Source organism: Mustela nigripes, chromosome 2, assembly GCF_022355385.1.
Source record: "Mustela nigripes isolate SB6536 chromosome 2, MUSNIG.SB6536, whole genome shotgun sequence".
NCBI lineage: Eukaryota > Metazoa > Chordata > Mammalia > Carnivora > Mustelidae > Mustela > Mustela nigripes.
Window position 1 is genome coordinate 4,789,596 of NC_081558.1, and position 27,397 is coordinate 4,816,992.

General features: G+C 44.4%; 1 protein-coding gene across 2 annotated transcripts in view; it reads left to right on the top strand.

Annotated features, from left to right (window-relative positions):
• The window catches only part of ADGRE1 (adhesion G protein-coupled receptor E1), a 47,147-nt gene that overhangs the window by 15,684 nt on the left and 4,066 nt on the right, over positions 1 to 27,397 (top strand). The window contains exons 5-18 of one of the 2 annotated variants that reach the window (XM_059388817.1): positions 882 to 1,028; positions 3,155 to 3,304; positions 5,560 to 5,700; positions 5,786 to 5,923; positions 7,067 to 7,155; positions 8,573 to 8,656; positions 13,544 to 13,721; positions 15,031 to 15,150; positions 16,279 to 16,484; positions 16,770 to 16,940; positions 18,425 to 18,619; positions 19,874 to 20,109; positions 23,036 to 23,102; positions 25,527 to 25,618. In XM_059388817.1, the coding sequence (XP_059244800.1) occupies positions 882 to 1,028; positions 3,155 to 3,304; positions 5,560 to 5,700; positions 5,786 to 5,923; positions 7,067 to 7,155; positions 8,573 to 8,656; positions 13,544 to 13,721; positions 15,031 to 15,150; positions 16,279 to 16,484; positions 16,770 to 16,940; positions 18,425 to 18,619; positions 19,874 to 20,109; positions 23,036 to 23,102; positions 25,527 to 25,618 (2,014 nt within the window). The remainder of the gene's footprint in view (positions 1 to 881; positions 1,029 to 3,154; positions 3,305 to 5,559; positions 5,701 to 5,785; positions 5,924 to 7,066; positions 7,156 to 8,572; positions 8,657 to 13,543; positions 13,722 to 15,030; positions 15,151 to 16,278; positions 16,485 to 16,769; positions 16,941 to 18,424; positions 18,620 to 19,873; positions 20,110 to 23,035; positions 23,103 to 25,526; positions 25,619 to 27,397) is intronic. The other variant, XM_059388818.1, reaches the window with a different exon arrangement.

Here is a 27,397-nt window from a genome sequence, read left to right on the forward strand (position 1 = left end):
GTCTTCCTGAGTGTGGTGCAGTACTACTGTTGTCCATGCTCATTTGGAGGGAGGGTGACCCTGTCAAGCAAGGCACGGAGTGATCAAGCCCTTATCACATCCCCTTGGCTTGGACTGAGAGATGTTTGAAGTCCTCTCTGATTTTTCTGATCCACTTGTAGCAGTTAGCTATAGCTGAGTAACAAATCACCCTGAAATTCAGTGACTAGAGACTAACACCATTTATTTGACTTTCTATTCTGTGCATTGGAAGTTTAGGTTGGGCTCTGCCCATCAGTTCCTTTTGTCTCTGTTGGGCTTTTTATGTATCTGTGGTCAGCTGAGGGTCAGTTTGCTCATCTCAGCTGGGCTGCCTCGCATGCCAGGGGAATGATCTGGGATGTTCCATCTTTCTTCTACTTTGTCTCTCATTCTTGTTAGGCGAGTCTAGTGCTTGTTCATATGGAGGAAGCAAGGATCCCAAAGAATGAGCAGAAGCAAAGAACTTCTCTAGAAGTCTACATATGGAACTGGCACCAAATCACTTCTGCTGCATTTTTTGGCCAGCGGAAGTCAAAGGCCAGCTAGATTCAAGGAGTGGGGACACAAGCTCCACATCTTAAAGAGGAGTGGCAATAAGTCACATTGCACGGCACCATCTGCACCCCATGGTGTAGCCATGGGGAGAGTAAAGAAGGACGGCCACGTCTATGGTCATTACTCTTGGGAGCTATTTTCCACTCGCCTCTTACATACATTGGGCCAGGATTTATTCTCACGGCCATGCCTAACTGCAAGGGAGAAGAGGGGGAAGGGGAGAACATGCACGGCAAGTGTGTTTTCAGACTCCTGTTCTCATTTCTTTATCCACTTTGACTTGGGTTTTCATTTCCACTGATCAGATGTGGATGAATGTGCTGATCCTGGAATTTGCCCAGAGCATGCGACTTGCCACAACAGTCCTGGAAGCTACTCTTGTGTCTGCAACCTAGGGTTTGAATCTAGCAGTGGCAACAGGAACATCCAGGGCCCAGGAGAGACATGTGAAGGTAGGTGGGAGAGATCTGTTGGGGAACAAGATCCAAGTCCATTGGCCAAGACAGGCCTGGTAGGGAAAAGGTCTGCATGAGTCTGGGCTGAGTCAAAGCTCTCCTCTGCTAAGCTGAAGCCAACAAGCACTCCTTCCTTCCTTCATTCATTCATTTACTCTTTCACTCATCAGCAAATACTTCAGGAGCACCTTCTGTATGCTGAGCACTATTCTAGGGATGGTGGATACAGCAGTGACCAGCAGAGGCAAAATTATTTGCTCTCCTGGAACTCATCATCCAGCGTTGGGAGAGATAGATAGCAATAGAAATCATGAACATAGAGTGTGCCAGGAATAGTTTAAGGAGATTAAAGAAGACAGGAAAGTGGACAGGGAGTGCTGAGGATGGGGGTCTACATCGAATAGGGTGGTAAGGAATGGCTATGCTGAGAAGTTGATATTTGAGGAAAAATGTGAGGGTGTGAGGGACTGAGATATTGGGTATCTGGGGAAAGGTGTTCCAGGAGGAGGAAACAGCAGGTACGGAAGCCGGGAGTCAGAATCCCAGCCAAGGTGTTGTGCTTTTCCACTTAAGTGCTCGCTCTCTTACCAACAACCTGATGGTATCAGTATATTTTATACCCATTTTACAGATGAGGAAACTGAACCTCCATTGTGCTGGAACAGCTTTCCCACAGTCAAATAGATAGGAAGCAGGGGAGTCCGGATCTGAATGCTGCCAAATGTGACTGCACACCCTGTGCTCTAACCATGATGCTATTCTGCCTTCATGTGAGGCTGCCACCTCCAGCAACCCAGGGGGCTTGTCTAGGGCCGGCATCGACTTAACCCCCAAGTTCCCAGACTCTGACTCATGACAGCCTGGGAAGCGGTCCTCTAACAAGTCCAGAACCAGACAGAGCCTGATTTTAAATCCTGGGTTGACTTTCGCAGGCTATGCAGTAACAGTGAAGCCTCAGTTTCCTTATCTGGAAAACGGAAATAATGTTGGTGTGCACCTCACGGGGGCTGCCGGCAGCATTTTCTGAGCAGGTGCATGTAGGATCTCCCTCGGCACCTGTCACAAAAATCTCAACATGTCACCAGTTAATTTTTAATTTTAGTTAGCAAATATTTAGCTCAGGCTTGCTATTCTCTGGGCTCTTTTCTGGGGCTTTCCCAGACATCACCTTATTTAATGCTCCAAATAACCCAGTGGGGTGAGTATTGTCCCTGTCCCCATCTGACAGATGATGGTGCTGAGATGCACAGAGGTGAATTATCTTGTCCACGCATTAGTCAGCTCTGGGTCGCTGGAACAAAATGCTGCAGATGGGGCAGTTTCAACAACTGAGATTTCTTTTCTCTCTGTTCTGGAGGCTGGAAGTCTGAGATCATGGTCAGTCAGAGAAGGCTTTCTTCCTGGCTTCTGGATGACCGCCTTCATGCTGTGTCCTCAGTGAGCTCTGGTGTCTCTTCCTCTTCTTTGAAGGGCATCGATCCCATCTTAAGATCTCCTCTTAACCTCATCATCTTGCAAAGGCCCCATGTCCAAACACCACAGAGTGTTAGGGCTTTAACATTTGAATTCAGTGTGCAGTGTGGTGAGTAATTTGGTGCACAGCTCCAGGTAACACACAGACTATAGGGAGAGAGCCAGGCTTTGAGCCCAGGCTGTCTGCACCCTCCACCCCTCCACTCAGACACTTCTTAATCATTGTTACTGATAACATAGTGATTCCTTGAAAAGGAATTGAGATTTCTGAAAGAAAGAGAGGCCAGTGAGTTCCAGGCTGAGGGAGCAGAGAATAAACCTTCATGAACCTACAGGTAACCAGTGAATCTGAATCAGGAATTATGACGGGATTAGACAAGCAAGAGAAGCTTGGTGAGGTTCGGTGAGACCAGACTCTTGGGGTATCCTGTGTTCTGAGGAGGAGTTTGGATTTTTATTCCCTGATGCAGAGAGCCTCGTCAGGAGGCTGTGTGAGTCACAGACCTGCCTCTTTGCCCTTCCTTTCAGCAGAGTTTGGGAGGGTGTGAGCAGAGCCCAGGAGCTTCACTGGCTCGGGTCTGGGTGGGGTTGTGCTCTGCCAGGCCCTAGGCATTCTTCATTCTTTTGACTTAGACTGGTTTTCTGCCTAGATGTGGACGAATGCGCCAGGAACTCAACTCTTTGCGGCCTGGATTCCATCTGTATCAACACCCTGGGAAAATACAATTGCTCCTGTCTGCCTGGGTTCTTTTCACCTGCTGTTTGGACCCCTGAGACTGTGGAGGATTTCAGATGTGTAGGTAATGCTCCCAGACATGCCGGCACTTTCCACAGATGGCAAACCACCCTGAAAAGTATGGCTTACAAACAAGGGTCTGTGCTTGCTCGTGATCCTGTGGACTGAAAAATGGTCTTTCTGCATCACTAGGATGGAGGCCAGGTCCAAAATGGACTCCCTTACGTGGCTTGTAGTTGGTGCTGGTGTCTGGCTGGGAGCTCAGCTGGGCCCCTGAGTTTCCCTCGTGGGCCCATCCTCGTGGATTCTTGGGCTTCCTCAGAGCATGGCAGCTGGTTTCCCAGAAGGGAAGCTGCAAGGGGAAGGAAGCAGAAACTGGGATCTTGTAAGACCTGGGCTTGGAAGTCCCAGAACGTTTCTTCTGCCACGTTCTCCTGGCCAACGTCCTGGGGCCAGGTTAGATGCCATTGAAGGGGAAATTTACTCCCCATCTCACTGGAGGAACAAGACCTGCACACAGGAAACGGAGGCACCGATGGTGGTCGTCTTTGGCGGATCTACTCTACGAAGGAACATGTCTTATGTTCTTTGAGCTTCCCCCTTCCCAGGGCAATAATGTGCTTCTTTTCATTAAAAATGTTCTTGTTTTCATTCACTGATCTTCACCAGCTGCTGACGTTGATAGAGGGAGAGCAACAGAGAGGCAAATCTGAGAGGGACCGCAGAGAGAAACTGGTACAGCATTCCAGGCTGCTAGGCATCTTCTCAGGACCCCTTGACACTCTGACTATCACTGCTCCTAATTGTTTTACCTACTCAGTAATTTTCACTTTGCATGAAGGACGGGTTCCTCAGCCAAAACAGTTTCGAAAACCACACAGCTAGTCCAGCTCCATATGCAAAATGTAAATTTCACTTGTGCTATTTTTTAAGGGCTATTTCTGATGATCACGATGATGATGATGATGTTCAGTTAGCCAACATATAGCACATCATTAGTTTTTGACGTAGTGTTCAATGATTGATTAGTTGCATATGGAGTTGCTGTGGGCACTGTTTCCTTTTTTAAAAAAGATTTTATTCACTTGAGATAAAGAGAGAGAGTATAAGTGGAGGGGAGAGGCAGAGGGAGGAGCAGGCTCCCTGCTAAGCCTGGAGCGGGATGTGGGGCTTGATCCTAAGACCCTGGGATCATGACCTAAGCCGAAGGTAGACACTTAACCAACTGAGCCACCCAGGGGCCCCCCATATGTGCTATTTCTGATGAGTGTTCACCTAGCAGACACTTACATGTGTCTGTCAGTGGGGAGATCCCTATTAAAAGAAGGGCACTCTTTGGTTAGAGATATTTTCTGTGACATCAAGAGGAAAACTGCTTCCCTGGACCTTCCACCTCTGGGTCGTTCTCCTGTCCTTTGAGATCTCCAAATGAGTCTACTCATATCATAAGGACTTCTCCCAATGCTCCATGGTAATGCCCGGTATAACACACCATGTACTTGCACAGGCTGCTAATGGATTTTGTGTATTTATTCCTCCTGTTTTGTGAATTGACAGAGGAATATGAAAACTGTTGTCCTTACCTTCCTCCTGCTTATTTATTCCTGGGACATTCTATTGCATATATCTCTACGGCTCAGAAACTCCCAGAGGGAGAGGTAGCCCCACAGTGCCACAGTGACCTGGCGAGACGCTATATGGTAGGCCAGGATTCCTCAATTCTGGTGCTACTAACATTTTGGGCTAGATAGTTCTTTGTGGTGGGAGGCGGTCCTGGGAAGTGCAGGATGTTTGGCAGTATCTGTGGCTTCTACCTACCACATCACCCCCTACCCCCAGCCCAGTCACGACAACCAAAGATATCTCCAGACAATGCCCAATGTCCCCTAGCAGGGGTAGAGGGGACACACTGCCCTCAGCTGAGAATCACCAGCTTAACACTAACAGAAATTTCTTACTCTCATTACTACCCAATATAGACATACCTGGCCAGTGGTCAGCTTTTCTCCACACCATTTCCTTGCATCTGTTGGTTCTCATATCACTTTTGGCTTTGGAATCTCTGTTTCAGCCAGTGGTGGGAAAGAGAGGAAGCACACATGCTTTGCAACCACCTTGGCCCAGAAGTGACAAATGTCATATCTGCTCTTATTCTAAACATGAAAACTGGTCACATGGCCCCACCTAGACGCAGAGGGTTCTGGGAAATGTAGTGCCTGCTTGGGCTACCATTTTTTAGGGATAAATCTATGCATTGGAAGTATGGCTTTTGTAGGATCACTAGCCAACTCTGCCTCATGCCCATTCTCTATGCTATAGATGTTGATGAGTGCCTCCATATGTGCCCTTCCAACGCAACATGCACCAACACGCCTGGGAGCTACTTTTGCACCTGCTCTCCTGGCTTTGCACCAAGTAATGGAAAGCTGAGCTTCACAGAACAAGGAGTCCATTGTAGAGGTGAGAAGAGGATTTGCTGAACATCCCTGGAAAGAAGTATCTCCTGGTTCTTCTGGGTTGTTTGATATTCTCAAGTTCTTTGCAGATATTGATGAATGCTCCCAAGGTCCATCACCATGTGGCCCCAATTCTGTCTGCACCAATGCCTTGGGCTCCTACAGCTGTAGCTGCATTGGAGGCTTTCAACCCAATCCTGAAGGCTCCTTGAACTTCAGCTGCAAAAGTAATCATCTCTTTGTATCTCTTGGCAATGGAATATGTCTTGGTTTGGCTGCGAAATCCTTAACCTACTCAAACTCTGGATCTTTCTCTTACCTTTACCTCATCTACAATTCTCTCTTTTCCAAGGTATTCATTCACTCATTGATTAATTTACTCATTCAACAAATTATTCTTGGAACATCTATTAGTCAAACAGCCCCTGCACTAGTCATTGATGATTCAGTCCTGGATGTGATGGACATGATATTTGCCTTCATGTAGTTTATAGTCTAGGGAAAGAAGTAGAGAGTTCACACATTATTATTTAATAAGAACAATGAGTGTGACTCCCCCAAAAATCATAGTATGATTCAGAATGAGTAATGAGATTTGATATACTCTGGGCAAGTAACATTTAAATTGAAGTTTGATGGAAGGGTAGGAATTATCTAGATGAAGAGTGGAGAGCTCAGTGTGATAGTTATGGCATGTGCAAAGGCCTTGAGGCTGACATAGAGTCAGGACCAGGGGAAATGTCATTAGGTGCACCTGAGGACATGGGCAGAGGTCAGATCCTGCAGGAACTGGTGAGCCACGTGAGGAATTTCGAAGATTTTTTTTTCCTCCTGAAAACAATAGGGAAGTGAATGGTTTAAATTTTTTGAAATTGTGCATGACTTGGTACATTAAAAATAGAGGCATCTTACCTGGAGGCAATGAAGTATAATAGTAAAAGGAATACATTCAAGGTCCTCGCCAACATGAAAGCTAGAATATCATCAGTGCCATTGTGTTTTCTACATGCTCCTTCCCCCATTAGAGCTCCCTTAGTCCTCCCAGAAGGGACTATTTGGAAATTTGTGTTTATAATTCCCCTACTTGAAAAAAAATGCCTCCCATGTATGCACTTCTCAACAATATGTCCCTTAGTTTTGTTTGCTTTGCAGTATTATAAAAAATGGCCTCATGCGCTGGGTGGTCTTTGCCAACCTGCTCTTTCCACTCAGTCTCCTGCTTTTCAGTGTCCCTTATGTTTCAATGTGTGGCTGTCATATAATCTGGTAATGGATGGATTTGAAGTAGAGGATCATTAAATCAGACTTGTCTTTTAATCATAGCGTGCTGTGGTTGAGTTTTAACTTGTTTGCTTTTGTTTTCTTCATAGGAATCCCCTTCAAGTGTAAAGAAGATGTGATACCCAACAATGAACAAGTCCAGCTCTGCCAAGTGGGAGCAGCAGTGGAGCCTGAACATGTAAGTATTTTTAAGGTTCCTAGCTCTTGAGTTTCCTAAAAGAACTTCTAGAAGTTCCTAGAAGGTCCCTAGAAGCCACTCAGGTGGGATGTTGTTTTGCAGTTTTAACAAAGGCCAAAATAATGGTGACCTAAATTGTATAACCGTTTATTTCTTTCCTTGTAAACAATCTGAGTGTCAGCTGTGGAGAGTTGATGGGATGGCTCCTTAAATGCTCTGCCATCAGCAATACAAGCCTCCCACTCTGTGGCCCAAGATGGCTGCTCCAGCCCCTGCCATCACATCTGCATTCCATCTGGTGGGCAGCGGGGAGGGCAAAGTGAAAGGCATAGTTCTTCTCTTTAACAGTATAATCCAGTATCACTTCTGTTTATATCTGGCTTCAAGGAAAGCTGAGAAGGGAGGACATTGGCCTATCTAAAACTTGGGAGTTCCTTCACTAAAAGAAGAAAGGATGTTGGAGTCTCATTACCAGTGAGGGTACTGGTGCTGTGTGGTTAGGATGTCGGGGGGTGATGCACAGCCCCTGGGCCAGGCAAAGAGGAATTTGGATGTCCTGATTCTCCAACAAAGTTGTTCCAGAAACTCGAGCCTCCACGAGCATTTTAAGGAATTGATGTCACAATTTTCAAGACGAGCTTGTAAATTAGCTTGGGAATTCCCATGCACTTGGGACCATTGCTGTTGTTTTTTGAAAAGAGTGTGGTGAGATGCACCTAAAACGTCACCATTCTAACACTTTATTTTTTATTTAAAAAAAATTTTATGTGTTCATCTAGCCAGCATAGAGTACATCATAAATTTTGTTGCAGTGCAATTAATATACTACAATGGTGTGCCATCATCACTTCTAGCCCTCAAACATTTTCATCCCCTCAAAGGAAACTGTATCCCCAACAACATTGTCCTCCAGTGCCCCCTGGAGGAACTAACCCCTGGTAGACACTGATATGCTCTCTGTGTCCATCCGTTGTTCTATTCTGCATATTTCATACAAATGTAATCATACAGTACATGGTTTTTGGTGTGTGCATGGCTTCTCTCACTGAGTATGATTTTTCCAAGGCTCATCCACATTGTAGCAGGTGTCAATGCTTTATTCCTCTTTGTGGCTGAATCATAATCAATTTGGACCACTGGATTTTTTTTTCCATACATTCCCCCATCTTTGACCCTCCCAAGTAGTTTTGCTGTTTCTTTGCATTTGTTTCTTTTATTCTTATTCATTGAAGAGAAAGCTTCCGTGGCTCCAATTCTGCTCAAATGGTGAGTTTCTGTTTTTCTGAGAATTCTAGAGCCTCCTGACACCTTAGGAGTTTAGGACCACCCTTATGGTAGACTGGGTGGCCACTGGGTGCTTCGCATGCTGGGGCATCGACGGGTCAGTGCTCACTCGTGCTCTTCCTCTGGGGCCCAGGGTTCCTTCTGCACATTAATGAATGCCACCTTCAGTGTTCTGGACGATGCCTGCGAAAACAGGACAGCCGAGGTCTCTCTGAAGGTAACAAGAAAGTCTTCGTAATCAGGTTTGAGCTTCAGACATCTTAGGGGACACATGGGGTACAGAAAGTCCTCTTTATAATTAATGGGCCAAGTTATCCTGTAATTTATTACAGTTATAAGGTTTTAAAATGTAGCATGCAGTCAGGTTGCCCTTCTCTGTCCAGTTTTATGAATTTTATTACGTAAATGGATCTGTGTAATCACCACCACCTTCAGAATATGGAGCAGTTCCTTTTCCTTCCCAAACTCTCCCTGGGGCTTCCCCTGCCCTTTCTTTTTTTTTTTTTTTTTTTTAGATTTTATTTTTATTTATTTGACAGAGAGAGAGAGAGAGACAGCAAGAGAGGGAATGCACACAGGGGGAGTGGGAGAGGGAGAAGAAGCAGGTTTCCTGCTGAGCAGGAAGCCCAATGCCGCTGGATCCTAGGACCCTGGGATCATGACCTGAGCAGGAGACAGACGCTTAGCGACTGAGTCACCCAGGCGCCCCGGGGGCTTCCCCTTTATTGTCAGATCCTTCCTCCACCACCAGCCCCAGTAAATCTCTGTCATGAGAGTCTTGTCTTTTCAAGAATAGTATATAAATGGAATCATACGGGGTGTGGCCCCTTCCTCCCTCTTTCTTTCTTACTTTCTTTCTTTCTGTCTCTCTCCCTCCCTCTTTCTTTCTTTCTTTTTTTCTTTATTTATTTGGGGAGGGAGAGAGAGAGAGCATGAGCAGGGGAGAGAGCCAGAAGGAGAGGAAGAAGCAGAGGGAGAGGGAGAAGCAGGCTCCCCACTGAGCAGGGAGGCCCCGGTGAGGCTTGATTCCAGGCCCCTGGATCATGACCTGAGCTGAAGGCAGGCGTCTCATTTTCCGAACCACCCAGGTGCCCCAGGATGTGGCTTCTATCACTCAGCATAATGCCTTTGAGGTTCACCAAGGTTTTGATCAATAGTTCCAATTCTTTTTTTTTTTTCCAACTCTTATTTTTGTATAACTGTTCGTGACATCATCTATAGTCACAGCATTGTGCAACCACCACCTCCATCCTCCCAAAAGGAAGCTCGTACCCCCAAACTAGCTGGTCCTCACCCCTCCCTCCCCCAGCCCCTGGCAACCACCAGTCTGGTTCTGACTTGGTAGACGTACCTGTTCTGGGTATGTTGTAAAAAAGGAGTCCTACAAGATGTGGTCTTTTGTGTCTGGCTTCTAACTCTAAGTGTAACATTTTCAAGGTTCATGCCCAGTGAAGCACACATGGGTGCTTCATTTCTTTTTATGGCCAACTACTAGCCTGCTTTTTGGAGGTACCATGGTTTATCTATTCATCTGGGAAGGACAGCTGAGCTGTTTCCACGAGACCAACATCTCCTCTTTCCCCTGACCCCACCTCAGCTTTGGGCAATAATCAGGAGAACTGCTGTAAACATTCGCACACAGTTTGCATGTCTGTGTGTCTGTCCGGTGGAGGCAGTGTGTGTCCCTGATTTTTCATTTCTCCGGGGTAAATACCTAGAGATGGGATTACTTGGCCATTACAATGATAGGTTTTAAAACCTAGTTTTTTTTAAGACTTCAGGTTGGACTCAAAGCTGTTGTTAGTTTATCAATAAATTTGGTTGGTTTTGTACCAAAATCAGAATAATACTTGCATTTGTAATTTGATTTTAAATTTTAAATAATAATAAACTATTTAAATTAATTAATAATAAATTATTGATTTATTGGTAAAACATACTTATTCATCAAGTGTACATTCATTCATAGGGTTTTCAGATTAAATTTCCATAGATTAATCATTTTTTACAAATTTAATTAGGTTCCCTCCATTTTATTTATTTTTTAAAGATCTTATTTATTTATTTGACAGAGAGAGATCACAAGTAGACAGAGAGGCAGGCAGAGAGAGGGGGAAGCAGGCTCCCCACTGAGCAGAGAGCCCAATGTGGGGCTCAATCCCAGGACCCTGGGATCATGACCTGAGCTGAAGACAGAGGCTTTAACCCACTGAGCCACCCAGGTGCCCCTGTTCCCTTCATTTTATACTATGCTTACAAATATTCTTATTTCCCTCCAAATTTCAAATACCTAATGAGAAAGATTTACTAACCTAAAAGGCAAAGTTATATGCTTTCATATATCCAATGTATCAAATACATAAATACATAAATCAAATGTATAAATGTACTAATTCAGATTTTTTAAATGTTCAAAACCATTTATCAACAGCTGTGTTCTCTTACAGTGTTCATATTGAATACACATTTATCACACATCTAATCGCTTTGGGCAGTGAAATCATGTGGTTAATCAGTTAGCTTCTCTAACGTGTTGAATTGTTCCAAACCCTTTCAAAACCATTTTCCAGGGGCACCTGGGTGGCTCAGTGGATTAAGCCTCTGTCTTCAGCTCAGGTCATGATCTCAGGGTCCTGGGATTGAATCCCCCATTGGGCTCTCTGCTTGGCAGGGAGCCTGCTTCCTTCTCTCTGTCTCTCTGCCTGCCTCTCCGCCTGCTTGTGATCTTTGTCTGTCAAATAAATTAATAAAACCTTAAAAAAAAAAAGTTTTCCAGAATGCCAAAGATCACTTTCTAAAGTGAACACAAGAGTGTTAACCCCGTGGAGTCTAAGTTTGCCTACCGATTTTTTTTTTTTTTTTACCTCCCCAAGGAAATAAAACAGCGTTCCCAACTACGAATAGATCTCACATTTCAAAGGGAGTTTAATGAGGTTTCCTCAGCCACAGAATTGAGGACCGCATTTTTTTTTTAAACGGATTCAACGCCCACAAGAACTTTTTATTTATAAGATTTTAAAAAATATTTTATTAACATATAATGTATTATTAGCCCCAGGGGTACAGGTCTGTGAATCTCCAGGTTTACACACTTCACAGCGCTCACGATAGCACATACCCTCCCCAAGGTCCATTGAGGACCACATTTTTGCAGGATGATTCTACCTGAGATTTTTCTCTGCGTTGGTGGGGAGGATCCTTACACTCATGCCTTGCAACTGGGATACGGTTACAGAACTCAGCGCGTCCTGTTTCTTCAGAAAGAACAACTCTCAAGTTGTACCATCATCCAGTTTTTACTGAAGTTCTTTTCATGTTTTTAAAAAAGATTTATTTATTAATTTTAGAGATTGTGAGAGAGAGAGAGAGAGAGGGAGAAAGAGAGGGGGATGGTCAAGGGAGACAGACAGAGAGAATCTCAAGCAGACTCCCTACTGAGTGTGGAGCCCAATGCAGGGGTGGACCCCACGACCCTGAGATTGTGACCTGAGCCGATATCAAGAGTTGGATCCTTAACTGACAGAGCCACCCAGATGCCCCTCTTTTCATGTTTTTATTGTCCAGTTTGGATAGATAGAAATTGGTATTCCTACCAGGATTTCAGTTAATTTCCTTCCCATCTGTCTGGAGTCAATTACTTTCTTCTTTGTATATATTAAGTCATGAGTGCTTTTCATATTTTTGTTTTGATGGGGCCAGAGTCACATTGTAGAAGTCCACTTACTGACAATCAGTAAACAGAATAGTATCAACATGAATATTAATATTGTTATTGCTATTCCTTCCTTTATTCCTCCCTAGACATAATCAATGGAGGAATATTGATCATAGACATAATCGATGGAGGACCATCCAGTGGTTAACATTTGGATGTGTATCTTTCCATATCCTTCCACTCTGTGAATGCCACACACACACACACACACACACACACACACTGAAGCCATTCAGTGAACACCTACTAGAAGGATTCAGCCTCTGATACCAGCCTGCCAAGGTTCAAGTCTTAGTTCTGCCACCTCCTAGAGGTGTGTCCTGTCTCCCCATCCAAAAATGGACACAATAGTCTCTACTTCACAGATATCTTCCTAATATTAACATGTGTAAGACACAATACCTGACTTATAGTATTGATTACTTTTTATGTCTATGAGCCAGAAACAATAATATCATAAGTACAACCATTTTAATAAAGTACTTTTTTTCTCAGTGAAATGAGATACTATATACATTATATATATAATTTTATGTATATATGTATATATATACAGTGTATTTCAGTGTATGTATATATATACAATGTATTTCTATATATATATACACACACATACACATTGTATGTATACAATGTGTATATGTTTATATATACAATGTGTATATGTGTATATATACAATTTGTATATGTGTATATATACAATGTGTATATATACAATGTGTATATATGTGTATATATACAATGTGTATATATACAATGTGTGTGTGTATACACATACACACAATTTTTAAGCATTTCTGGAAGGATTAATTCAGGGAGGAGAAATCGCTGGGTCAGAGCTATGTGCACGTGATGTTATTCCAGATGCTCATTTAAAGGCCATGCCAGGACACCCAGGTGGCTCAGTCAGTTGAGCATCTGCCTTCAGCTCAGGTCATGATCCCGGAGTCCTGGGATCAAGTCCCATGCTGGGCTCCCTGCTCAGTGGGGAGCCTTTTTCTCCCTCATTTCCTGCTGCTCCCCCTGCTTGTGTTCCCTCTCTAGCTGTCTCTCTCCCTGTCAAATAAATAAATAAAATCTTAAAAAAAAAAAAACATAAACAAAACACCACTTTGCATCCCAAGGAGGCCTTTGGGATCAGGAAAAAGAAGCTGAGTAGATGCCTTTTTAATTCTTCATTGGTCTAGACTGTCACACACTCTCTTGAGGAGAGAGAGAAGGGAAAGAGAGAGGCCAGAGAGAGAGGGAAAGAAGGAGAGGGAGGAAGAGAGAAAGGCAGGAGAGAGTGGAAGGGAGAGAGAGGGCGGGGGAGGGAGAGGGAACAGCCGCTGTTCCAGGGGTCTGGGAAGAGGGAGAGCGCGCACAGCATGCAAACACCTTTCCTTGCAGAATACAGCTGAGAGCCTTTCCTCTGTGCTCAAGCAAACGTCCACATGGTCCAACTTCACCAAAGAAGAGACCTCTGCTCTGGCCACTGTGGTCCTGGAGAGTGTGAAAAGCAGCACACTGGCAGCTTTCCTGAACCCCTCGGCCAATGTCAGTCAGACTGTTCGGGCTGAACACTTAGGTACCAGGGCAAGGTTCCCCCCGGGTGCTGGCTTGGAGCGGGGCCCTGGGCGATGCGATTCTTCACCACTTTCCCATATCCCATTTCCCCAGTGGTTTCAAACCTCTGAAGTCACAGAAGAGCCAGTCCAAGGATATGAACAACATCTCCCATTTACGGAGTGGCTGACATTGAGTTGAGAGTGTTGCCAGATAGGGTTTGGAGGGTGTTCTCTGTTCGACAACCGTCTGAGTCCCACAGTAAATGCAGCCAGTATATGAGAGGGGGAAAGTGCTATAAAGAGGCCGGGCTAAGTTGGCTCGAGGGAGTCAGGCGTGGGAGGGACCTTGCTAGCTTACAGGGGGAGGGAACCATGGAGAGGCCAGGAACAGTGGAGAGGCCAGCGTGGCCAAAGTGAAGTAGAGAATCACAGAGCCTGCAGAAGGGGTCAGAAACGGAGGGGAGAGGTGCATTTCGCAGACTAATGTAGGGACTCAGGATATCCTCTGAAGGAAGATTGGGGGCAGGGCATAGAATTGGAGAGTCTGAAAACAGGCATGGCATGATCTGGCTTATATTTTAAAAGGACACCTCCGGTTTCCTCACCTGTTTTGTTTTCATGAAGACCCCGTAGTTATGGTCGTGCCACAGGTGAGGGAGCTGCGGCTCAGAGGGTAATTTAAGTCACTGTTCCGTCTGGTGCAACTGGTGAGTGGAAGAGCCCTGGTCCAGTCTGCTGGGTTTGCCCCAGCCCCTTCCTCTTCCCTTTGGTTTCAGAAAACTTGTCTACATGCAGAGTAGCTAGAAGGTCGTGACCATTGCTTGCCATCACTGTTGACTTCAACCCCATCTTTCCCTGATGCACCCCTCCCTGGAGTGAGATCTCGCTCCCACAGCTCCCGCTGGGATTCTTAGTTGTCTGGGGCTCTCATCCTCCTGTCACTCCTCGGGGACGCAAGATCGTCCCAGTGATGAACCGGCCTTTTTATTCGTTATTTGCAATGAGGTATACATAACTTTTTTGGACAGAAATCAAATCCAGGACTCCCGTTCTGAGTGATCTCAGGCAAAGTCTCCCTATCTCCTTTTATCTACTTTTAAAGATTTTTACTTACTTATTTGTCAGAGAGAGAGGTGGGGGGGAGACAGAGGGAGCACACGCATAAGCAGAGGGAACAGCAGGCCGAGGGAGAAGCAGGCTCCCCACTGAGCAGGGAGCCCAATGCTGGGTTTGATCCCAGGATGCTGGGGTCGTGACCTGAGCTGAAGGCAGATGCTTCACCGCAATTTCCTTTCACTTCACGTTCCTTTCACTTCAATTTCCTTTTAGAAATTGAAAGCAAAATTATCAAGGAAGGATGCACTGAAGAGAACATGACTTTTCACTTGAAAGCCAAAGGGGACGAGATGGAGATTGCATGTTCCATCATCGAAGAGACTGACTCCACAGGTACTGACTTGGACCGAGAATCAAGGCGGGTGGGTGTGGTGTAGTCAGTCGGCACACATCCGTCAGCCAACTGGCAGGTGCCCAGACTGGTGAAGGGCTCAGTGAGGTGAGGGCCCTGTCCTCAGGGAGTTTTCCATCAGCTGGGGAAGTCAGATGTTAAATAAATAGATCCCCTCACAATAATGGGGCGCCAAGACCTTCATTGTCCAGTTAAGCAGCCCCTTTTGTCAGCCAGCACTTGAAATGTGGCCAAGCTGTGAGCGTCAAACTACACACCAGATTCCAAAGGCTTGGTACAAAACAAAACGAAGGATAGAAAAATCTCATTCGTATTTTTTATATTGCTTATATGTTGAAATGATCATTGTTTGCATGTATTGAGTTACTATATCGTTAAAATTAATTTTTACTTGTTTCTGGCTTTTCTGAAAATTGTAGCTACTAGAAAACTTTAAATTACCTGGGCGATTCATGTTGTATAGCTGGCGGACAGTGCCGGTCTGTATCAGGGATTGGCAAACTTGTCCTGTAGAGGGTGGGTTGGTAGATATTTTTAGGTATTGAGAGCAATACAGTCCCTCACGGTGCAAAGGTGTTCATGCATGGATGGGCGTGGCCATGTTGTAGCCACATTTTTACTTACACAAGAGAGGCAATGGCCAGATTAGCCTGTGGACTGCTGTTGGCCACTCCCTTACCCATCTGCAGTCTGGAGGGCTCAGGGAGCAGGCCTGGGACATCCCTGAAGACCACCAATGTTGAAAGGGGAAGCCTACCTAAGAGAGGGAGCCAGAATAACCATAAAAGTAGGAGGCAAACTTGTTTCCACAGCTCAGTTTGACTGTCTCTTAAAAAATACAAATTTAAATTTATTTTTAAATGTAGCCAACATTTCTCCAAGTGGGAGCAGCTCGGGATTTTTTTTTTAATGGTTCCCATGAGGGTCACCAATCTTGAAGTCCACTGGTTGTACTGGGGTTGCCATCCTCAGAGAGGGCGAGTGGGGTACAGAGTGCGTGGGATATTAAAGTGTGTGTGTGTGTGTGTGTGTATGTGTGTGTGTTGCATCATCTATAATCACTACTGAGCAAATTTTTTTTTTTTTTTTTGCCTTTGTGGGAATCACAGGGCCCACTGGGGTGGCTTTTGTCTCCTTTTTGGGCATGGAGTCTTTTTTAGATGAGAGCTTCTTCCAAGACCCTCAGATCCCTTTGGCCAACTTCCAGAGCAAGTTGAAGATGAAGATGAATTCTCGCATTGTACAGGGCATCATGACTGGGGAGAAGAAAGATGGCTTCTCTGACCCAGTCATTTACATGCTGGAGAACATTGAGGTTTGTGAAGAGGTTCCTGCTGAACCCCCCCCCACCCATCTACCTATGGAGAATGTCCCATCCCCCAGTGGGCTCAACTTTCTTTTCTGATAGGGACCCATAAAGGCGGCAAGCTCCTACAGTTTCTTGCAACTCAAGCCGATAACTTGAGAACTTTCCCTCCCTCCTTGCACACAGAGATAACTTGTTTCCTTCCCAAACACACACCTGCATCTTCTTGCCCCAAATGACTCTTGAATCCTTTTGAAAGAGCATCTCAGGTGACCAGAGCCTTTCCATTTTCAGCCGAAGCAGGACTTTGAGAGACCTATCTGTGTTTCCTGGGACACCAACTTGGAGGGTGGTAGGTGGACGTCCTCTGGCTGTGTGGTCCTTGAAGCTTCCAAGACACATACTGTCTGCAGCTGTAATCGAATGATGAACCTGGCCATCATCATGGCTTCTGGGGAGCTCACGGTCAGTACTGATTCTCTGTGTTCTGGCTCCCCAAACCCAAGGGGAAAATATTGAGTAAATACCCATTGTGCATCTCTCATGGCTTTGGATGTTGTGGGAGTCAAGGGTGACAGATGGGGTGTGCAATAGCTCTGCCCTTGGAGAACTCAGGGCCTGGCTGGGAAGCTGTGACATGCACTTATAAAATGAGAAGTAATCCTAAGCAGATGCTGGGACAATTATAATCACAGATCCCATTTACAGAGCACCTACTGTGTTGGACCCTTTATTTTAAGTTAAGTGTTTTCAAGTCCTTTTACAGGTTGGGGGTTGAGGCTCCATAGCCCCCCTGCTTAGGAAACTCGAGACAAGCCTCGAACCCAGCATAGTCTAGCTCCAGATGTCTCTTTCCACAAAACCATGTATATGGTACGAGAAGTAGTGCTATGGGAATTCAGAAGTGTGTTGGTGAGAGCCAGCAAGCGGTCAGGGAGGGGATGGGATATGAAGTGAGCCTTGGTGAGTGGGTAGATTCAGTGGAGAGGAAAGATACGGAACACGCAGTGCATTTCCTGCACAGCTGTGAGCACTTCAAGTATTTTCATTGAATCCTCCTGCAACAACCCTAAAGGGTTACTGTTTGCATCCTCTTTTAACTGATGAGGAAACAGAGGCACGGAGCAGTTAAGTGTCTTGCCCAAGCTCATAAAACTAGGAACTGGCAGAACTGTAGTCTGTTCTCTTAGCTACCACATCACAAAATCATAAGAGAGTAGCTGGTGAGATATTGACTTGCCACAGAAGGAACTCAAAAATTTAAGATTAATTGTGAATAGGGGAAGGACTCCGCTTGCCATTTCCACTCCCAGAAGTTGGGGCATCTCCGAACGCCTGTGTAGCATCTTGGATCAGGGCAGGAAACAGTAACCACTCTAGGTATTTCAAGCAGGGAATGGGATGCTCACAAAATCATGAGAAGGGATGGAGGAATTGAATTCAGGGCCTGCCAGTTGGGGATTGGCTTCAAGATCACCCTTCTGCAGCTGCAATCCAGAGGTCAGAAATTGCTCCTGTCAGATCACTCCATATCCGTGCAATCAAAGAAGGGACAGCTGGAATGTGGAGCCCAGCCATCACTTCTCCCTGCAGAAAGAAAGCTGGTATCTGCCTCCATTCTGCCTTCCAGAACTTCTGTGCATACCTCTCATTGGAGAACCTAAATGACATCCAGGACCCTAGCCCCAGAAGATTCTGAGAAATGTAGTTTATAGGCATCCTGCTCTCCTACGACATGAGGTGGGGCACAGGACAGGGGAGGGGGAGGCAAGGGGATGGGTGCTGATGGATTTCAAAGCATGATGATAGACAATATCTGGTTCACTCTGAGTGTCAAAGGGAGAAAAGTTCCCTGAGCCCTTTCTGCCCCAGTCAGGAGTCTGGATAATTCTTTTTCTGCCTGGAGGAATGTCAGTCCCTCTCTGAGTACTATATCTCCTTCCTGACAGATGGAGTTCTCCTTGTACCTCATTAGCCATGTGGGGATAATCATCTCCCTGGTGTGTCTCGTCTTGGCCATCGCCACCTTCCTACTGTGCCGTGCCATTCGCAACCACAACACCTACCTCCACCTGCACCTCTGCATCTGCCTCTTCTTGGCCAAGACTCTCTTCATCACCGGTGTAGACAAGACTGACAACCAGGTCTCACATCCCTTAGACTGTGTCCTCACTCAGCCTCACCATGTCCACATCTGCCCCTGCTCATCCACCCAACAACCTCTATGCTAGTTCCCACCTCAGGACCTTTGTATGTGCTATGCCCTCCTTTGATGATACTTGTTCCCAGCTCTTCACCTGGTGGACTCCTTCCTGTGATAGGTTTCAGTTTAAAATCATTTCCATGGTCATCTTATATACTGTTGTGGTCCCCCCATTATCGTTTAAACCATCGGTTCTTATTTTTGAGGATTCCGCCCCCTAGAGGACACTCGGTGATATCTAGAAACAGCATTGGTAGGGGAGTTGCTGGCACCCAATGGAGACTAAGTATGCTGCCAAGCACCTTACAAGACACAGAACAGTTCCCAAGACAGAAAATAACCTGACAATAATGTTACAAATATCAGCAATGTTACAGCTGAGAAACTCTATCCCTTATCAGTCTATTTTGCTTTCTTTCTGAGCATTTATTTGAAATAATTATGATTATTAGTTGTTTTACTTGTTGTGCATCTACACCCCTGAACTAGACTATGAGCAAGAACTTTGGCCAATCTACTCCCTATAACTATAACAGGAACATGGTAGCCTCTCAGGATTTTTACAGAAGGAGCACTAGTGACATTTTTCCTGAAGTGATCTTTCTTTATGTGGAATCAACTCTCATTGTGGAATGTTTAGCTTCCCAGACCTCAATGCTAGTAGTACATGTCACTCCCACCATTTGACCAGGAGTGAGCAAACGCTTTCTGCAAAGAAGCAGATATAAATATTTTTGGCTTTGCAGATCCTAGGGTCTCTGTTGTAACCACTTAACTTTGCTGTTTTAGTGAAAACGGCCATAGAAAATATAGAAATAGATGTGACCATGTGCCCATGAGATGTTAGACAGCCAGTCCAATGGCTATGCTTTCCTCACCCCCACACTCAATATCTTCATACATCCTCTGAGGTAGGGTGATCAACTATCCCTTCTTCTCAAAATTCTCCCAGTTTTAACACTGAAAGTCGCATGTCCTGGGAAAAGCTAGTCCCAGGCAAACCAGGACAATGGGTCCCCCAACCAAAGGGATGATAGCACCTGCAGGGAAGAATATCTCTATAAAGGTTTGTGGAAGAATGGGCTGTGATTGGGGAACTCCAATCAAAGTGTACTCCCACTGTTGTCTGGATCTGCTTCTTGGGTGGTGGGGGGAGGGTGAAATGATCCTGAATGTGCATGCTTCTCCTCTCCAGATGGGCTGTGCCATCATTGCAGGCTTCCTGCACTACCTTTTCCTGGCCTGCTTCTTCTGGATGCTGGTGGAGGCTGTGATGCTCTTCCTTATGGTCAGGAACCTGAAAGTGGTGAATTACTTCAGCTCTCGTAACATCAAGATATGGTACCTCTGTGCCTTTGGCTATGGGCTCCCAGTGGTGGTGGTGGCTGTCTCTGCCAGTGTGCAACCACAAGGTTATGGGATGCATAATCGGTAAGTGATCTCCTTCTCTCTCCCTGAGGAGCCTACTGCTAGGGTTCATGGTGATATTTACAGGAACACCAAGAAGAGCTATAACAGTCGTGGTAATTGAGTCTACCATTTATTGAGCTCTTTATGTTTTGTCAGTCTCAGGCCTGCCATGTACAGTAGCACAGGTTATACACTACACAAATCTAGGAGTCCTATTTGCATTATAACAAAGATAAATGGTGGTGGTATAAACAATGAACTTGGTTGTAAATTTTAAAATCACGGTTTCTGGAGCCAGCCTGCTTGGGTTTGAATCCTTGCTCTACCACCTTTTAGCTGTGCTACCTTGGGCAAGTCATTTAACCTCTTTCATACCATTTCCATTTCCTCATCCGTACCATAGGGGCTGACAGCAATGCCTACATCATAGTGTTGTGAAGGTTAAATGAGATATTATCTGCAAAACATTTAGAACAGTGTCTGGCACAGTGTAAAGCATTATACATGCCATCACCATCACCATCATCATCATCATCATCATCATCACAATGGTCCATTTTAAAGCAGGGTTTGTTTATCACATGGTTCATATGAAAGGATTTTAGGTAGTGTGTTGGTGAGTATCATTTATTTATTTTTAAGACATTTGCTTATTTTTTATTATGTTTTGTTAGTCACCAAACAGTAACGCATTAGTTTTTGATGTCATGTTCCATGATTCATTGTTTGCATACATCCACCCAGTGCTCCATGCAATACATACCCTCCTTAATACACATCACCCCCCAAGATCATCAAGCCCCAAGATGGCTTGCCCATCTCCCCCAACCCTTTCCCTCTAAAACCCTGTTTGTTTCCTGTAGTCTATGGTCTTTCATGTTTCTTCTCCCCATCTGATTCCCCTCCCCCCTTTATTTTGGTGAGGGAACTGAATATCCAGGTTTTCCCCTTGCCTACTACTGATGGTTTATATTTCAGGTGAGGTCATGAGATAAGATGGGATGGAAAGGAATCCATAGTTAGTGGGGACTCACCAAACCTAAATCCTGCAAGCTTTACAAATATGTATTACCTCTGGTACTTCTCAACCGAAATCTTATGTGCGAGGACTGAGTCTCCATTGTGTACAGTGTGAAGAGTGTCCTCTGGATTTTTGCAGTGTACAACCTGTGCACCTGGTAGTACCTAAAGTAACAGATTAATGAATGGTAGTAGCTTCAGAGGAAATGAGGCTCAGCACAGTTAGCTAGGAAGCTAGGAAGTGTCCAAACTGAATTCGGATTTGACTTATCAGGAGATGGAAGTGACAATGTAAGGCCACCATGATGAAGTGTCCGATGTTGGTGTGGGTAATAGAAGCACTGACAGACCAGAGAAGGATGATAATACACGGGAGTTGGAAAGTTCATGGAAGGCTTCCTGAAGGAGGTGGTATTTGAATGAGTCTTGAAAGCTCCACTGAAATGTACACAGGCAAAGAGGAAAGGGGGTGCAACAGAGATGAAGGCAATAGCTTCCCAAGGGAGAGCTCAAGGTGTGTTTGGAGAATGGATGGATTGGGCTGAGAGAAGGGGAAACTGGGGGAGGGGCATGGAATTTGGAAAATACCTTCCAGGTGGTAAGAACCACAGAAAGTTTTGGAAGAGAGAAGTACTGACAAGGATTTGAGGTGACCTTCAGAAGAAGCACTAGGCATGGGGAAGAGAAGGAGAAACACGGTGCATTTCTGAGCAGGTGTGGTTGCAGGTAATGGCTCCAGCTCAGTGGGCACCTCTGGGAAACTATGTAGGGCATGTACTTCTGATATCTCACCCAGGGGGCATACTTGTTGACCAGCTCCCTTCCAGCAGCCATTGGTTGAGGCTGCTCCCAGATAGCTAATTCTCAGAGCTTTCAATCTGATGCCTCCAGCCAGAGATGCAGAAACTGATAAGGAAGTTGGCCAGTATTTACTGAAGTAAATTTACTGAAAGAACAGGGACAGCATCTTCTGTGCATTTTACACCTTTTTATTACTACTACTTGGAGACTCATGTGCCAGGGAGAGAATGCCTGCTTGGCCAAACTTGATTATTTTCCTTCTCTTGTGTAGAGAGGGGGGCACACTTTTGCTAAAGGAATATTGGGGTGCTCTTCCTGAACACGGTGGAATGGTTGTGAAATGGTGAAAACAACAAATTACCAGAGACATGCTGGAAAGAGGCACTGAATTCTCTCTTCCTTCTCTCTCTCCATTCCCCGCCCCCCGATTTTCCCTCCATTACTTTTAAGAAATAATCATAGAATGTCTCATCCATGCCAGGACTTGCACTGAGGGCTGGGTATTCAGAGATGAACAAAAGTCCAAAGTCCAGGGGCTCCTGGGTGGCTCAGTGGGTTAAGACTCTGCTTTCGGCTTAGGGTCCTGGGATGGAGCCCTGCATTGGGTTCTCTGCTCAGCAGGGAGCCTGCTTCCCCACCCCTTTCTCTGCCTGCCTACTTGTGATCACTCTCTCTCTCTCTTCTCTCTCTCTGTGTCAAATAAATAAATAAAATCTTTAAAAAAGAAAAGAAAGAAACCAGCAAGCCCTGCCAGAGATGGACCAGGAATAGTGATGGTCAGAAGTGGCTTTTCAAAGGAGATGACATCTGAGCTGAGATTTGAAGGAGCAGGTGTACCAGTGAAGAGGTCTGAATAGGGGGGAAGAGGTTAAAACAAAGATTATGAATTGAAGATGAGCTCTACTCATGGCACCTAGTGAATACTTCAGGGATATTTACCCAGGAGGAAAGTCTGAAAGAAGACTTGCTGTGTCCCAAAGAAAACTGAACTGTAACCTGCCATGTCATGAGAATTTTCATCTCAGGGCCATCTCTCTATACTCTCCTCCATTAGTGCATTTGCTGGGGTAGGAGTAACTGTAGGGTCAAGACTGAGACAAGCACTGACTGCTCTTTCTTTCCATAGCTGCTGGCTGAATACAGACCGAGGGTTCATCTGGAGTTTCCTGGGGCCAGTCTGTGCCATCATCATGGTAAGAAAATCGCTTGACACCGTATCTTTTGGTGCAGGAATAAGGAGACCCAGAGATCAGGGAGTGCCAGTGGAATTTGCATAACTGAGGTCACTTATTTTTCTCAAACACTCTCCCTTCTGATCCCTGGTTCTTGAGATTTCCAAATTAGAGTGTAATTTCTTTGACTTGCGATTTTTTTTTCTCTGCCAACATGCAAATCCCCTGGAGGGGATAGATCCTTAGATAATCTTATCTGTCCTTTGTGTTGAGAATGAGTCTGTTGATGCCTTCTGAGGTTAGACATTGAATGAGAAAAAAAAAAAAGAGAGAAAGAAATTAAGAGTATTTGATGATCAGGGAGGAGAAGAAAACTGAGGGTTGAAAGCAAAGGAAAGCCTAGAGCTGTTTTTTCCCCCCAGCTTTATTGTGGTGTAACTGACAAATAAAAATTGTATATATTTAATATGTGAAACTTGATGTTTTGACTTATATATATATACATCATGAAATAATCACAATCAAGCTAATGAACATATCTATCACCTCACATAGTTACTGTTTTTCTTTCTTTTTTTTTGTGGTAAGATCGCTTAAGATCTGTCCTTTTTTCATTTTTCTTTTTCTTTATTATTATTATTATTTTATTTTATTTTTATTATGTTATCTTAGTCATCATACAATATGTCATTAATTTTTGATATAGTATTCCAAGATTTATTGTTTATGTATAACACCCAGTGCTCCATGCAATGCGTGACCTCCTTAACACCCATCATGAAGCCAACCCACCCTCCACCCCCGCCCTTCTAAAACCTTCAGTTTGTTTTTCAGAGTCCACAGTCTCTCATGGCTCATCTTCCCCTCTGATTTCCCCCACTTCATTTTTCCCTTCCTTCTCCTAATGCCCTCTATGTTATTCCTTACGTTCCATAAGTAAGTGAAACCATAGGATAATTGACTTTCTCTGCTTGATTTATTTCACTCAGCATAATCTCCTCCAGTCCCATTCATGTTGATACAAAAGTTGGGTATTCATCCTTTATTATGGCTCAGTTATATTCCATTGTGTATATGGACCATATCTTTATACATTCATCTGTTGAAGGGCATCTCAGCTCTTTCCATAGTTTGGCTATTGTGGACATTGTTGCTATGAACACTGGGATGCTAAGATCTGCCCTTTTAGTAAATTTCAAGTATACAATACACTATTGTTAACTGTAGTCACATAAGATCTCTAAAACTTATTCACCTTGTGTAACTGTGGACCAACATCTTCCCCTGTCCACTCCCCAGCCCTAGCACCCACTGTTCTACTCTCTGGGAATCTAGGGGTGTTATCCACCATCTTCTTGCCTTCTTACCTCCAACCCAGATTCAACAGTCCTACAAGTTGATGTTTCTTCTGACTCTCACTCATGGTGGCTTTTTTCCTTGTGTCACATATAATTGTTCATTGTGAGCTCCTATCCCACTGATCTAAATCTTGGGAATTCTTAAAACTGTATTCCTCCAGATGGGTTTTGCTCTGACTTCTGTAAGACTGGGGGGGGGGTGGTGGTACGTATTAGTTTCCTAGGTCTACCATAACAAAGCATCACAAATAAAGTGGCTTAGAACAACAGAATTGTATTGTCTCACAGCTCTGGAGGCCAGAAGTATAAAATCAAGAGGTCATCAGGGCCATGTCCTCTCTGCAGGCTCAAGGGAAGGATCCATTCCAGTTTTCTATCCAAGAAGACTGGTAACCTCAGGAGTCTTGGCTTGTAGAAGTTGGTCCTCTCTCTGTGCTTGACTGTGTCTGTGTCCAAATTTCCCTGTGTTATAAGGTCATGTGGGACTAGGGCCCAACCTATGACTCATTTTAATTTGTTCACCTCTGGTAAAGACCCTAACCCCAAATAAGATCACGTTCTGAGGTCCTGGGGGTTAGGTCTTCAACAGTTCAACTGAGGCAGGGCACCAATCTTGATTCTCACTTTCCATATGCATACAGTGAAACTTAGTGGTGATCACCCAGATGAGAACCAGCAAAGGCTATTTATTGCTATAGTGAGGGAGTCAGTCACCATCACTTGCACTTTGCAGAGATTCAAAAGCAGGCATAAGAGTGGGAAAGTTTTATAGGGATAAAAAAGGTAAGGCTTCAGGTGTGCCCTGAGCAGAGACTGTAGGCTTTGGGACCCTAAAGCCAAGCTAACTCAAAGCAGGGCATCTTCTGTGAATGCTTAGGGGAGCATTTTGGCTTTCTCCTTTTGGTTCTAAATTGGAAGTGAGGGCAGAAATTAGGAAGACTGTCAGTTACCAATCAAGAGCTGGTTGTTTAGGGTCAACTGCTTCCTGGAGTGTTTACTGCAGACTATGAGTCTTTCGCAGGGAGGTGGTCTGGCCATTGTCCATTTGTATACCCAATCTCTCAGTCCTTTCTGCTTGACTTTGTAGATCAATTCCATCCTCCTGACTTGGACACTATGTGTCCTGAGGCAGAAGCTTTCCAGTGTCAATGCTGAAGTCTCAACACTCAAAGATACCAGGTACAGAACCTCCTTTCTTTTCTCTCCTTTTCCAATCTCCCTCATCTTCCTCCACAAACATTCACTGAGTACCTTTCATATGCCTGGTCCTGTGCATAGGACAGAAGAGCACAGCGTCTAGATTTGGGGTCTCAAATGTCAGGTCTGCCACTTGTAAGCTGTGTGACCTCAGGCAAGTTACATAGCCTCTCTAAAACTGTCTCCTTAGCTGTACACTAGGGATGCTAACATTGCCCACTTCATCTGGCTTATGAAATAGTAACACAGTTACCAAGAAGAGGGTTTCCTATGTTGAAACTATTAATATATTTTATAACTCATCTACTGTGCACAATGATATGTGCATATTTGCAAAAACAGAATCTTGCCATCTACTTTATATTTGTAATGATTTTTTTCTCTTAATTATGTCATGAATATTTTTCAATTTAACTAGACATTCTTTGACAGTATCTTTTTTTGGTAAAACATTTCAGTGTAAGAATGCAGCACAGCTTACTTAAATCTTGCCTTAGTCATGGAACATTCATGTTGTTTCTGATTTCTTGGGGTGAGTTGGGGTATTATAAACAATACAGTTTTTTTTTAAGATTTTATTTATTTATTTGACAGAGAGAGATCACAAATAGGCAAAGAGGCAGGCAGAGAGAGAGAGGAGGAAGCAGGCTCCCTGCTGAGCAGAGAGCCCGATGCGGGACTCGATCCCAAGACCCTGAGATCATGACCTGAGCCGAAGGCAGCGGCTTAACCCACAGAGCCACCCAGGCGCCCCTAAACAATACAGTTTTGAATACCCTTGTAGATAGATCCTTTTCCACATCGGTGGTTGTTGGATCATAACAGTAGGCATAAAACTGCTTCAGTCAGATGGTGGGTTGGATTGTCACACTTTCAATATATATTGCAAATTGTTTTCCAGAAAATTTGTTTCCATTTGCAAGAGTGCTTGTTTACCTACAGCTTTGCCAACACCAGAATGTATCATTTTTGTTGAGTCTTTTTGCTGATTTAATAGGTGAAAAAGTCTATCATATTATGTTAGTTCTGTATATGTTATTTTATCTTACAGATGTGGGACATTTTCATACTTTTATAGGCCATTTGTGTTTCTTAACTTCATCACTCAACTAATCTTTTTTTTTTAAAAAAAAGATTTTATTTATTTATTTGAGAGAGAGGGCACAAAGCAGTGGGGAGAGGGGCAGAGGGGGAGGGAGAAGCAGACTCCCTAAGCAGGGAGTCTGATGAGAGAGGCTCCATCTTAGCACCCTAAGATCATGACCTGAGCCAAAGGCAGCCACTTAACTGATTGAGCCACCCAGGCGCCCCTCAACTAATCTTCATCTTAAGAACCTACCAAAGTCAGACATTGTCTAGGTTTTATTGTCAGGAACCATATGATGTCCTTTGCTTATTTTCCTATCAGTATCTAATCCCTCATCTATCTTAAATAATTTTTAAGAAAAATTTTTGGAAAAACATTTTTAGAAAAAAATTTTTAGAAAATAATTTTTTCAAAAAGTTGATGCAAAAATTATAAAACAAAGTTAATACATGCAATGCTAAGAAAAATCAAGCAGTGAAAAGGGGAACACATGGAAAGCAATTCCTTCTCTCTTCTCTGACCCCCAGTTCCCCAGATCTTTCCCACCTTAAGCAACCATTATCACATGAATTGGGCTTCCTTCCAGGATATTCTATACACACTCTCCTTCTATTACATAAATAATTAGATACTATACATATTCTGAGCTTCGGGATTTTTCCACATAATAGGTA